Source organism: Canis aureus, chromosome 10 (assembly GCF_053574225.1).
Source record: "Canis aureus isolate CA01 chromosome 10, VMU_Caureus_v.1.0, whole genome shotgun sequence".
Classification (NCBI taxonomy): domain Eukaryota; kingdom Metazoa; phylum Chordata; class Mammalia; order Carnivora; family Canidae; genus Canis; species Canis aureus.
In genome coordinates this window covers 54,634,562-54,648,443 of record NC_135620.1, presented here as the reverse complement: position 1 = coordinate 54,648,443, position 13,882 = coordinate 54,634,562, and the positions used below count along the sequence as shown (strand labels likewise).

The 13,882-nt window shown below is 34.8% G+C and overlaps 1 protein-coding gene across 9 annotated transcripts in view; it reads left to right on the top strand.

The window, feature by feature from the left end:
• The window catches only part of RNF38 (ring finger protein 38), a 66,435-nt gene that overhangs the window by 38,855 nt on the left and 13,698 nt on the right, over nucleotides 1-13,882 (top strand). For all 9 annotated transcript variants that reach the window (XM_077912536.1, XM_077912534.1, XM_077912537.1 and 6 more), the window contains 5 exons: nucleotides 809-1,022; nucleotides 8,935-9,102; nucleotides 10,289-10,459; nucleotides 12,716-12,877; nucleotides 13,635-13,741. In XM_077912536.1, coding sequence (XP_077768662.1) covers nucleotides 809-1,022; nucleotides 8,935-9,102; nucleotides 10,289-10,459; nucleotides 12,716-12,877; nucleotides 13,635-13,741 — 822 coding nt within the window. The remainder of the gene's footprint in view (nucleotides 1-808; nucleotides 1,023-8,934; nucleotides 9,103-10,288; nucleotides 10,460-12,715; nucleotides 12,878-13,634; nucleotides 13,742-13,882) is intronic.

The window sequence follows — 13,882 nt, the reverse complement described above, 5'->3', positions numbered from 1 at the left end:
TTACTTTATATATTTTCTACTTGCATTTTAAAAGATTCTCATTTTGAGTATGTAGGAACTTTTTTTCACCTTGATTTTTTTTTTTTTTATTGAAGTATAGTTGATACACTTTCAGGTATACAACATGATTTGACAAGTTTGTATATTATGCTATGCTCATCACAAGTGTAGCCATACATCACATCTGTCACCATACAGTATAATACCGTTGACTATATTCCTTATGTTGTACCTTTCATACTCATGACTTACTCATTCCATAACTGAAAGCCTGTACCTCTCACTCCCCCTTCACTCACTTTGCTCCCCCTACCCCGCTCCCCTCTGGCAACTACCAGTTCGAGGAACTATGTCTTTCTGTATATCTTAGCCAGATAGACAAACATGAAGTGCTCATTAGGCATATATGGAATACTGGCAAGAAACATGCAGATTAAAATTTATGTGTTTATAGGATAAAGGGAGCAAAACAATGGGATAAACCATGTGAAATTGCTGGTAGTTTGACTACTTTTTTCTATACAAAGGGCAGTTTCATACATTTAAACCCCTCAAAAAGTGACCAGTAGTGAGCTGTTGATTTCTCATATTTGCAGAGCTGAATAGCATTTTGCTCTTTTCTTTAAAAGAAAACATTGTTTAAATTTTAAGTTTTTAGAGCTGATGGGGTACCACAGCAATTATTTAATACTCAAGCTTTTGCCTTAGTATAAACTATTGATGCATTGCAAAGAGAGACAATACAGAATCCTTATGGATCACAACAGTAAATATTACAGTGACTTTTTTGACATTTGCTATATTACAGTCCTCCTGTCAGGCGCCAGAGAGGAAGAAGGGATCGTCTGTCTCGACATAATTCCATTAGTCAAGATGAAAACTATCACCATCTCCCTTATGCACAGCAGCAAGCAATAGAGGAACCTCGAGCCTTCCACCCTCCGAATGTATCTCCCCGTCTGTTACACCCTGCTGCTCATCCACCCCAGCAAAATGCAGTAATGGTTGACATACATGATCAGGTACAGTAACAGAATGTTCAGGAAATACAGATGCTAAAAATTGGTGGCCGTTTATTGAGGTGATTTGTTTTTTGTTGTAAATTTCTTCAATTTTACCTAAAAGGAAATAACTTTCCCTAAACTGAAGCTGTTTTAGATAAGTTCATTCTTCTTAATTTAAATTCTACACAGCTTAGAAGAAAGTTGAACTTTAAAAAATTAGGAGCAAGGTTATGAAAGCTCAGAATGGCTTCATGTATTAGTTGGTTGGAAATCTCTGATAACAATATTAATTGGAGATAACAGCTGGTGTTTTGAATATGCATTTCTATTTCCCCTCTCCCTTCCGATTTCTTCTAGAATGATTCAGTAGGCAAGACCATAGGGGTGCATCCTTGCTGATAGGTTTCCATGGGTCTCCAAAGAAACAACAGGTAGAAGACTTCATTTCTCTTTGTACCTGCCAGGAACTGAGGGGGACTAGTCAAGGAGAGGGTTTGTCAGTCTTCAGAGCCTGAGAATAAAGACCGGAATTGCTTGGATTTCTGTAGAGTTTCTGAAGTCAAAAACATCACAAATCTAGATACACCTAATAAAGTTGCTGAAAATCTTTCAAGTTTATAGACAGGAGAAATTAACAAAGGAAAGAGACTGAGACCAGTATCCGTTTTTTTTCACCTCATTAAATAATGGGAAACAATGAACAGACTGTACAATTGATAGAAAATAACTCTCCCAGGCACCATCTTCTGTCAGACATCTTCTACCGTATGTTAATGAAACACTTCAAAAAATTGATCATGGAATAAGAAGTTCAAAAAGAAAAATTTTTCTAGGCCACATTCTTTGTGATTGTAATCTGATAAAACTATAAATCATAAGTTTAAAAATGATTTAAAAAATGACACAAATATTTTTTTTGACACTGAAATATTTGAAGCAAGATTATAATTCAGGAAAATACCATTCAAGTCAGTGAGTAATGCCTAAAACTGTTTTCAGAGAAAATTTTATAAACCTTCCTTATTTATTTTAAAAATTGAAAATTGCTTGAGTAATTACTCAAACTGAAAAAAATAGAGTAAACCAAAAGGAATTGAGAAGAATAAATTACCAGGAAATACAATTAAAATTAATAATATGGAAATCTTTTTTTTAAAAAAGTAGTAGCACAAAACCCAATCATGGTGCTTTGAAAAATTGATAGGAATAATCACCTTGTGAGCTTGGTTAAGGTGAAAAGAAAATAGGAATGATGAAAAAGACCTATATCCACACACATAGGAAACATTCAGAGAATTTTCTTCAATTGTAAAATGCAAGCACCTGTTTTGTAAGGGATGTGGGAGCATTAATAATTCATTTTGAGCACTTAAAATAGTACAAGTGGTAAGCACTCAATTATTATTTTGTTATTAGCTATTATAATGCAATTCTACATCTAACTCTGGGGGGGACAGAAAGAAAATGTGAAGTTCCCAAAATTGACCCAACAATAATAGAAAAATTTGAATTACATAAGTGCAAGAGCTACTTAGAGATGTACTATTAAAGAGGCACAGTGATCAACAGATGGCTTCACAGATGATTTTTCCAGTCTGTAAGGAGCACTCATGTAATAATATACAAACGATTCCAGGCTTTTCTTAAGACCAATTTTCTAAATATTTTTTGAAGCCCGTGTGATTTTAATATCAAAAGTAAATATAAGAATCCCCAAAGAACAATAGAAAAAAACCTCTCAAATACAAAGCAAGATTAGTTTCTAAATGTTTAGAAATAGTGTAGCAGTGTATCAAAAAGAATAACCTATGAATAAATAAGATTTATTCCAGTTGAGAAGATAGCTTAATATGAAAATATTCATATTACATCAACAAATAATAGAAAATAATGATTTTATCAAAATGTTAAAGTCAGTTAAAATTTAATAAAAACTCTAATACTTAAATATAATAAGTAAAATTTACAGCAAGTATTCTAATTGGCCGGGGGTTAATCAGTAACTAGAGATGTTATTTAATGTTATATTAGAAGTTCTACCAAATGGAGTAAGATAATGTAGTTGTGGGTATAAAACATTGAACAGAATAATTGTATTTTTCTCCTCCTCATTATATAATTGTAGAAGAAAACACAAATTCTAGTTTAAAAGAATTTGATACAGTGCTCAAATACAGATTAAATGTATTGACATTGGTAACTCACATCATTTGACGAATGAATACAATATGGTATATCTGTACAATGAAATACACATTCAAGAGTGTAGTGAAGTACTAATTCCTACTAAAGTAGTGGGGCTGGGTGTCTCAACAGTTTGCCTTCCACCCAGGGTGTGATCCTGGAATCCTGGGGATCGAGAGTGGCGCATCGGGCTCCCTGCATGGAGCCTGCTTCTCCCTCTGTTTGTGGGAGGGACTCTGCTTCTCACTCTCTCTCATGAATAAATAAAATACAGTCTTTAAAAAAAATAAGAATTCCTGCTAAAGAAGACAGTCACAAAGGCCACATTTATATGAACTGTCTAGAATAGGTAAATCCATAGAAATGGAAATGAATATTGTTATGGAGTATAAGCCAGGACAGAAGACAAGAAAAAGAGTGTAAGAATAAGAAAAGAACAAATAACACCAGTATTTACAGATGAAACGATCATATGCATGAAAAAGCCCAAAGCATCTTAAACTATTAGAATTAGGAATTCTAACAGTGGATCAACAGGTGGATCAGTTACAAAAACACCTATCAACAATCAGTTGTATTTTTCTATGCCAGAATCAAAGATAATAAATTTCTTTTTTAAAAGATAGATTACCACTAAACAACCGAGAGTTTTTCAGTGTATGAGCTGTGGTGGTGATAAAGGGGAGGAGGAGAGGAGATGCAAGTGGCAGTTATAAACTTAGAGAGCTTCTAATTAATCGCAATACGTAAACCATTTTTAGATTCTGATTGAAAATTTGATAATGCAATTGGAATTTTGAACAGAATATTTTTAAGGATCTTTTTCTTAAGGGAGGTTGATAATGCTATTGTGGTTAAGTGTGTCTATAAGAAATACATATTAAAATATTTATTAAAGGATGGGTTCCTGGGATTTGCTTCAATAAAATACAGGAAAGGGAGAAGTTGATGGAAATGGATTGGCTATGGTTTTAATGGTTTTGGAGGCTAAGTGATACATATGGGGGGGGTCATTATACTACTATTTGTGTTTGATACTATATTCAAATAAAGTATCATTGAAAAATCAAAATAAGTTATGAAGCAATCTTTTAAGATGATGGTCAAGATTTCTTCTATGTAGATTATAAGACTTTGTTGAGGCAGTTTAAAGGAAACCTATATAAATACTGAAGGTTTGGCTTATAAACCTTTTTGCTTAAACTGCCCGTTGTCAAAACTGACCTATGGAATATATAGAAATAACATTATCTCAAGTAGATTTCCAGTAAGTTTTTGGTGTAACTTGAAAAGCTGATTCTATAATTTCTATGGCATTTTTTTTAAAGGACTTAGAATTATCTTAAGAGTGAGGGAAAGCAGGCTGCTGCTGGCTCTTTCTATAGAGTTTTATTGGAATACAGCTATGCTTGTTTATCACCTATGGATGCTTTGTACAGAGATCAAAGTACCCAAAGCCTAAAATACTTTCTGGCTCTTTAAGAAATAGTTGGCTGGGGCAACCAGGGTAGCTCAGCGGTTTAGCGCCACCTTCAGCCCAGGGCCTGATCCTGGAGACCCAGGATGGAGTCCCATGTCAGGCTCCCTGCATGGAGCCTGCTTCTCCCTCTGCCTGTGTCTCTGCCTCTTTCCGTCTTTCATAAATAAATAAAATTTTTAGAAAAAGAAATAGTTGGCTAACTGGTGCTCTGGTCTAGTCATTGAGACCAAGTGGTTCTCAAAGTATATCCTCGATCACCTGGCCAGCAGCAGTAGCATCACCTACGTAGTTGTTAGAAATGCAGATTCTCCGACTATATACTAGACTTACTGAATCAGAAACTCTGGGTGTGAGACCCAGCAACCTGCTATAATGCTGGTGATTCTAATGCTAGAATAATTAAATAGGCTAATGAAATAGAATTATACAGCCCAGAAATAAACCCATACACTTATGAATACTTTAATAATATATGGCTTCAGAGGAGTTGAAAGAAGACAGAATTTTTAATTAATGATTCTGGGCCAGTTGGATATCCAAATGAAAACATGAAACTGGATCCTTTATCTCATACCATTCACAAAAATCTGTTCCAGGTATGTTAATGGCAAAATTACAAGCTTTAAAGAAAGTAAGTAGCAATAGCTTCATGACTTTATTTATTTTTAAAGATTTTATTTATTTATTCACAAAAGCCACAGAAAGAGAGAGGCAGAGACATAGGCAGAGGGAGAAGCAAGCTCCTTACAGGGAGCCCAATGTGGGACTCAATCCCGGGACTCCGGGATTACACCCTGAGCCAAAGGCAGATACTCAACTGCTGAGCCACCCAGGTGTTCCTCTTCATGACTTTAAAGTAGGGAAGGCTTTCTTAAGTAAAAAATTGGAAGAGCACTAACTATACCTACACATAGAATTGCCGATAAATTAAACTTGTGTTCATTGTCAGAAATAGATGTAAATATATAATTGTCACTTAATTTTTGGCAGAGGTGCTTAAAGGAATTCAAGGAGGGAAACGACGGTCTTTTAAGTAATAGTACGATGACAACTGGATATCCATGCAGATAAACTGGAACCTTGGCTCCTATTTGATATCATACACAAAATAAAGTTGGGTTCTAGATCTAAATGTAAAAAGTAAATAGGTAAAAGAGATTGTCTTCATAAGGTTGGCAAAGATTTCTTAACCATTTAATAAAACACCAGCATATAGTAAATTTCATTAAGATAAAAAATTTCCGCTCATTCAGAGACAGTGTTTTAAAAGCGAAAAAGCAAGCCACTGTCTGCAAGAAAATATTAGCAGTATTCTTTCAGGGTAAAGACTGGGAACATAAAAAGAAATTCAGTAAACATTTCCATCAAAATCAGATATAAGTGCCTGTGCACATCAGTTTCGAAGGTTCTTTATCACTAAAGCAAGAAGATAAGAAAAGTAAATAATTGTGTTATATCTTAGAGTTGTATATGCATATAAGAAAAGAGTTTTTAAAAATCTAGAATTAAGTTGGATAAGATTGTTAGATTTAAGACAGATAAAAATCTAACTTTCCTCCTAGTGCTAACCAGTTTGATAATGGAAATAGAGAAAAATAACCTATTGATAGCAAAATCTAGAAACTAACGAAAGAACTTCAAGAAATAAATTTTATAATATATGTTTTATAAAGAATATATCTTTATTGGAAAAAAACTGTACTGAATTGAGGGTAAATAAAAGAGTACTTATCATGATGAGCACAGAGTAATGTATAGAACTGTTGATCCACTATATTGTAAACCAGAAACTACTATAACACTGTATGTTAACTGTACTGTAATTAAAATTAAAAGTTAAAAAAAAGAAGAATATATCTTTATGAAAGAAAGTCATTTCTAGAAAAACAGTACTATAATAATGGAACATGTGGCATAATTTAATGAAAAGCCTTAATATAAAATTATGTGTCCTTTGTAAAAATAACAACCTTTAATACAATTAGATTTTTTTTTATTAAAGATTTTATTTATTTATTGAGAGAGAGCACAAGCATGGGGAGAGGCGGAGAGGGAGAAGCAGACTCTCCGCTGAGCAGGGAGCCAGACTTGGAGCTCAATCCCAGGACCCCAGGATCACTACCTGAGCCAAAGGCAGACGCTCAACCAACTGAGCTACTCAGGCACACCTACAGTTAGATTAATAAAAATCAAAACACCAATGGATTTTGAAAGTGGATAAAATTTGAGTTTATTGGGCCACCTCGGTGGCTCAGTGTTTGAGCATCTGCCTTTGGCTCAGGTCGTGATCCTGGGGTCCTGGGATCGAGTTCCACAACAGGCTCTCCACAAGGAGCCTGCTTCCCCCTCTGCCTACATCACTGCCCCCCCCCCCCCCCCCCCGTCTCTCATGAATTTTAAGGAAAAAAATCTTTAAAAAATAATTACATAAGAATAAATACGTGAAAATGGCCAAGAAATAAAATTAAAGTATAGCAATTAGAAGAATATGTCTTCCTAGATACTAATTTCTAGTAAGATACTATAGCTAAAGCAGCATGAATTTGACACAAAAAGTATTAGAAAGTTTAGGAACATACATGTATAACCTCATCAATAAAGGGAGTTACAAATTTATATTCGAGAAATAGAAATTCATGAAAGATGAAATTTACCATTAAATGGTTAATCAAAAGATAAAACATAGACTGGAAAAATAGTTTTGTTAGACATGACAAGCAATAGATTTGTATCCTTAATTAAAAATAAGCTATAAATGACTATGACAGAAAACCTGATAAAAATGAGCAGCGAGCAAAGGATAGTTTACAGAAAAGAAACCCTAAATCTAAGTGATTAATAAACCTATTACAAGATAGTTGCTCTAATTAGAGAAATGCAAATTTAAAGCAAGCTTGTTAACACCACCCCCAGTCCCCCACCCCCAGTCTTCAGGTAGGTAAGCACACCTCTGTGATACAGGTACATCTACTTTGAGTGGAGGTGCTAGGAAACAGGCCCTCTTACTCTTAGGATTGTGGCTTACTCAGCCTTTTGGGAAAATATAAAATTCACCCTATATTCCAGAAATCCCTCTGAAATAAATGAAACTACTCATATGTGAGGATATGTTCAGTGATGACTTGTTTTTTTACAGTTCTATTTGCATTGGCAAAAGAGTGAAAGCAACTTGCATATCCCATTAGTGTATTAGTGATAGAACTGTGTTAATTGGAGTGTACCTGAAATATCTGGCTGATATTTCAGATACCTGAAATTTTGAGAGCTGATATACTCTACAAAGAATGAATTGACTTTAACTCTTGAAGAGAGGTCTACAATACTAATTGAAAAAAAGCAAGTTGCAGGGTAATAGCTCATTTTTGTTAAGGAAAAAAAAGCCAAAAATATGACAACAGTTTGTGAGTAATCATCTATACATATATATATGCTTATGGAGAAAGATGTTGGAAGATTATATGTTACTAACACTGTTTGCCTCAGGTAGGATAGTGGTAAGACTGGCCAAGAGAAAAAGAATTTGAAGGGGGAGTGAGTAAAGGGATAGAAGTGAGGATACAGAGAAAGCTCTCAGAAGTAAGAGGAGGGGTCCCGTCCCTTGGGACACCTAGGTGGCTCAGAGGTTGAGCGCCTGCCTTCGGCCCAGGTTGTGATCCTGGAGTCCCGGGATCAAGTCCCACATCGGGCTCCCTTCATGGAGCCTGCTTCTCCCTCTGCCTGTGTCTCTGCCTCTCTCTGTTTTTCATGAATAAATAAATAAAATCTTTAAAAAAAAAAAAAAAAAGAAGTGAGAGGGGTCCCGACAGGGTTGCTAGAAAAGGAAATTATTTAACTTTTTTATTCTACTTTACATTGTTTTTACTAGTTGGATTTAATTTTAAAAGTTTTTCCTTTTGGATGTGGCTAGGTATTAACAAGATACAGCTTTCATGTTTGTAAGTTTCCTCTTGAGAAAAGTTTTCTCTATAAAGGAGACTAGAAGAATTTATAACAGCAGTTCATTATTGTCCTGGACTTTTCAAGTCTTTTTGAGGGTCATGTTGCATCTCAGGTCTGTGGGTTTCATATACTATTCTTGAATCAGTCAGCTGTCCTGTACAATGACCAAGAATATTCTGGTTGAAACTATTGGAGAAGTACATTGTGAAAATCTTTGCATCTGAGGGAGGAATCAGTAAAGACCCAGTTTTCAAATTTTAATAGTTGATTTTTTTTTTTTTATCCAAACAGCCAAAGCTCTAAGGTTCTGTTTTTCTTTCCTAATAGCTGCATCAGGGCACTGTCCCTGTTTCTTACACGGTAACAACAGTGGCACCACATGGGATCCCACTCTGCACGGGCCAGCACATCCCTGCTTGCAGTACACAGCAGGTCCCAGGATGCTCTGTGGTTTTCAGTGGGCAGCACCTCCCCGTCTGCAGTGTGCCTCCTCCAGTAAGTCCGCAGCCCCTCTCTCTACAACAGCTGTGAGTGGGTCACATAAGCAAACAATTGAAGAGACTGCCCTTTGTGAAAAGCTTTTATCTCTCAAGTAAAATAGGCAATTGTATTACAACAGAAATCTCAAAGCATAATTATAATAACAGTTTAATAAAATTAGCTTAAAATTTGGTATATTTTCAAATGACATTACACATATTTGAATATCCTGAAGACAAAGCTTATGTATCAACACTTTATAATTCAACCTTGATAAAGGTTGGTTTTAGAGTACTAACATAGGACATTGAACTAGTTAATAAGTTAGCTTCAGAGGCTTTAGTGACCAACAGTAATAGTCTCAGCACCTACTGGATTTTAACAGGCACTTTGAGTGCTTGGTCTTCTGTCTCACTATAGGAAGCCCATGGTGAAAGTGATATCCTCATTTCCTAGATGAAGAAATTGAAAATAACTTGCTTAATGTCATAAAGACAGTATGAAAGAGCAGAGATTCACACCTCTGTGAATTTCACAAATGAGGTTGCTGAAATCCAGAGAACTTAAAGGACTTGTCTAAGGTCTTCAAAGTAATCTACTTTGCTAAAACTAAATATAATCCTAATATCCTCATTTAAATTTGAGATTAAAAGGAACACACAAATAGCAATACTAGTTTAATTGGTTAATTTATCCCAAGCTTGGTTTCTCAGTGATGGATTATGGAATCAGTGTGCTAAATTAGCAGACTAAAATATTGAGGAACAAAGATATTTAGCTGTGAGTTGGGCTCTTAATAAATTTTAGAAATTAATTATTTTTTATAATATTGAAAAGGGAGTTTCTTAGAAAGGAAAGCAATAATATCCACTACGTCTTGAGTTAAGTAGAACAACCTTCCTCTTCTCTGCAACACTTTTCACCCCATTTCATAGGTGTCAAAAAACCGAGGAAGTTAGATGCTTTTGACTGATGTGTCAGAACTATATAAAATACAGAACAATTACTAGTTACCAATATTTTACTGATAGATGCAAAAATATACTTCTATTTAATTGTTAATAGAGGTTATTAAAACATTTTGGTATGATTGAGGGATATGGCAATGACATTTCCATCTCAGTGTATAGATTTTAAAAAATTATTATTACTAGTTATATATTCTGATACATTAAACAACAAATAACAATTTCTTTTACAGATGCTTCAAGCATGTTCAGTTCAGCACTTACCAGTACCATATGCTGCGTTCCCACCCCTTATTTCTAGTGACCCATTTCTTTTACATCCTCCTCACCTTTCTCCCCATCATCCTCCTCATTTGCCACCACCAGGCCAGTTTGTCCCTTTCCAAACACAGCAATCACGATCGGTAGGTATCTACTCTTATGTCTTTAATTTTCAGAGAATGTGTAGACCTAAGAGGCAGATTAATAGATATAATTTGTTACCATTTAAAAACTATAATTTAGCCATTCTTCTCGTTCTTAAAAGAATTAGGGAATTCACAGACATACAAATTAATATAGACATCTTTACCTAAAATTATCTTGGTTTCTTAAATCTATCTTTCTTTCTTTCTTTCTTTCTTTTTCTTTTTTCTTTCTTTCTTTCTTTCTTTCTTTCTTTCTTTTTCTTTCTTTCTTTTTCTTTCTTTATTTTTCTTAAATTTTTCTAGTTATTTTATATGTCTCATATATAATTTAAATTTGTTCCCTCATATCTGCAATCCAGGAAGGTAAATCTGAAGGAAAATTCAGTTCTGTTTTATCCTTTTATGTATTTCTGAAATGGAAAATGAAAGTATTATAAAATTGTTTATAATTGCTACAATAATCACATTTGTTTAGTCAAGTAAATTTCTAAGCCTCAAATGTTTTTTTGTTGTTTTTTTTAAAGTCCTGTTTTTCTACTATATTCTGATGAAAAAAATGAGACATCTATTAACATAATTGATTCTCTCTTGGGACCGGAATATAACTGAGATATATTATTTGGGGGGTGGAGTTGTTGGAAGAGATATAAGCACTGTAGAAGTAGAAAAGGGAGCACAGGAAGGAGGCCCAGATGTTTTTTGGACAGGCCAATTTAAACATCTGAACCACCAGGTATTGAGGGAGAATAGGAAAGAGAACTGGTTATGAACCATATGAAATGGTTAGGGGAGAAGATTTCAGTCCTGTGAAAGGAACCTGACCATGTATTCTAGCAGAATCTAACCATCCTTTACCAAGGATTTATGTACCATACTGGGTCTCAGAGGTGAACTTAACCTGGCTGCTCTCCTGAAAACTATAGAAGCCAATTGGGACAGAAGTTCAGCTAATCCAAAAAGTTACAACTACTCCTATAAGAAAATCCTTTATTAGAATCAGGGCAAGATTGATGCCAGGATTTTCCTTAGCTTCCAATACTGAGAATTCAAGGTTAAAACAAAATTTAGCCATTACTTATATTTGAGTTTGGAATCCTTTAAAAGGTCTAGTCACATAGCCAAATCAGAACTTAGGTTCACTTATGTTGTCATAGTGTCAGCAGTTGGGATTTCTTTCAAGCATATATAGCTCCCAAACTGTGTTTGAATAGTGAATAATGTGTTGTCTAACTGCAGAAGGAAGTCAGACTAATCTTTAAGAATACATGTTCCTAAGAGAATCAGATACACAAAAATACGTATATAAATGTTCATGGCAGCGTTATTCCTAAGAGCCAAAAAATGGAAAGAGTTCAAATGATGCAGTGAATTATTTTTTCAATTATAAAAAGGAATGAAGTACTGATAACACAAAGTACAAGATGGATGAGCCTTGAAAATAATAGTGACAGAAGTCAGATGCAAATGACACATATATATGAAATGTCCAGAATAGGCAAATTTGTAGAAACGGAAGGTAGATTGACAATTGTGCAGGATTTGGGAGGGACTGGAAAAAGTAGGTAGTGAACTGCTAATGGCAGGTTTGTGGGGTGAAGGGTTGAACATGCTCTGGAATTAGACAGGGGTGATGGTTGCACAACTCCTGTGAATCTACTAAAATCTATTGAATTGTACCCCTTAGCAAGGTGATTTTTATAGTATGTGAATTATTTCAGTAAAGCTGTTGTGAAGACAACACATGCTGTGTGCTTTGCTTTTGTACGTTGTTTCAGTGTTCTTAGCATGCTTTTGAAGTAGGCTATGAATCTGTCAGTTCTATAGATAATATTGAAGTTAGCCCGTTTAGCCCTGGTTCATGCTCAGTTTCATGTTGGAGATTAAGTGTCTGACAATTTTGTGATTAGGTCAGTGTATCATGACTAAAAAAGAATTTTAACTTTCACATAATTGACTTACCACTTTCTCCTTTTTTAAGAGAAGTTTCAAATAGTAAAAAGAAATGTATCTTTGAATGGATAGTAGAAATGTTTAAATGACATGTTTCAGAGATTTTCTTATTGAAATCCAATTAAAGATAGGAAGATTTTACTGTAATCTCTATGTCCACGTGTATAAACTTGATTGGTCCAAACAGCAAGAAATACATGACCTTAAAGGTGTTTTGGGGAGAGTTAATTTTTATTATTATAAAACATCTGTCTAAACACTGGAAGTATATTAATATATTAGTTTGCATTTTTCCTCCTTCAGCCTCTGCAAAGGATAGAAAATGAAGTAGAACTCTTAGGAGAACATCTTCCAGTAGGAGGTTTTACGTACCCTCCGTCGGCTCATCCCCCAACATTACCTCCGTCAGCTCCTTTGCAGTTCCTAACCCATGATCCTTTGCATCAGGAGGTGTCCTTTGGAGTAGTAAGTTTTCATTCATTGTTTTTTTAATCTATTACTTGCTCTGATAATTTATTTGTTTTGAGTTCTGTTTGTATACAACTCTACATGTTTAGAATTTTAAATGTATTCTTGAAAGGGTTTGGTTGGAAAATTGTATTTAAATATATACCTAAGTTTTTTTTCTTTTTTTCTTTTTATTTATTTTTTTAAGAAAAATATTTATTTGAGAGATAGCTGCGAGGACAAGCAGGGGGGGAGGATCAAAGGAAGAAGCATACTCTCTGCTGAGCAGGTAGCCCGATGTGGGACTCAATCCCAGGACCCTGGGATCATGACCTGAGCTGAAGGCAGACACTGGCTTACCATCCAAGCACTCTGTATTTTCTTTTTAAAAATACTTATTTTTAAAGAGAAAAAGAAAGCAGGGGGGGAGGTGCAGAGGGAGAGGGACAAGCAGACTCCATGCTAAGTACGAAGCCCAAGGCGGGACACGATCCCAATACCTGAAATCATGACCTGAGCTAAGATGAAGAGTCAGACTCTCAACCGAATGAGCCACCTAGGCACCCCAACCATTAAAAAAACGCCTTAAGTGTATGTTTTAAACTAGTTGTATCTATGTTAACACTTTAATAAATACCAAATGTTATTTAAATAGTAAGGAATTTTGTAAGGTTTTTTTTTGTTTGTTTTTTGTTTTTTTTTAAGAAGAAAGACTATTCGACAGAATAAAGGTGGTAGAATGATCTTAAATTGTTTTTAACATTTTCTCCTACAGCCTTATCCTCCATTTATGCCTCGGAGGCTCACAGGACGTAGTAGATATCGATCCCAGCAGCCAATACCACCTCCCCCTTATCATCCCAGCTTACTACCATATGTGTTGTAAGTTCTGTTTTTCTCATTTTAGTGAATTCTGAATTTTTATACCCTTGACAACTCTCTCTTTTATGAATACCTTCTCTGATACATGATTTAGGGTGTATGAGAGATTTGTTTAGAAATTAAGGGGTTTGGGGTGGGGAA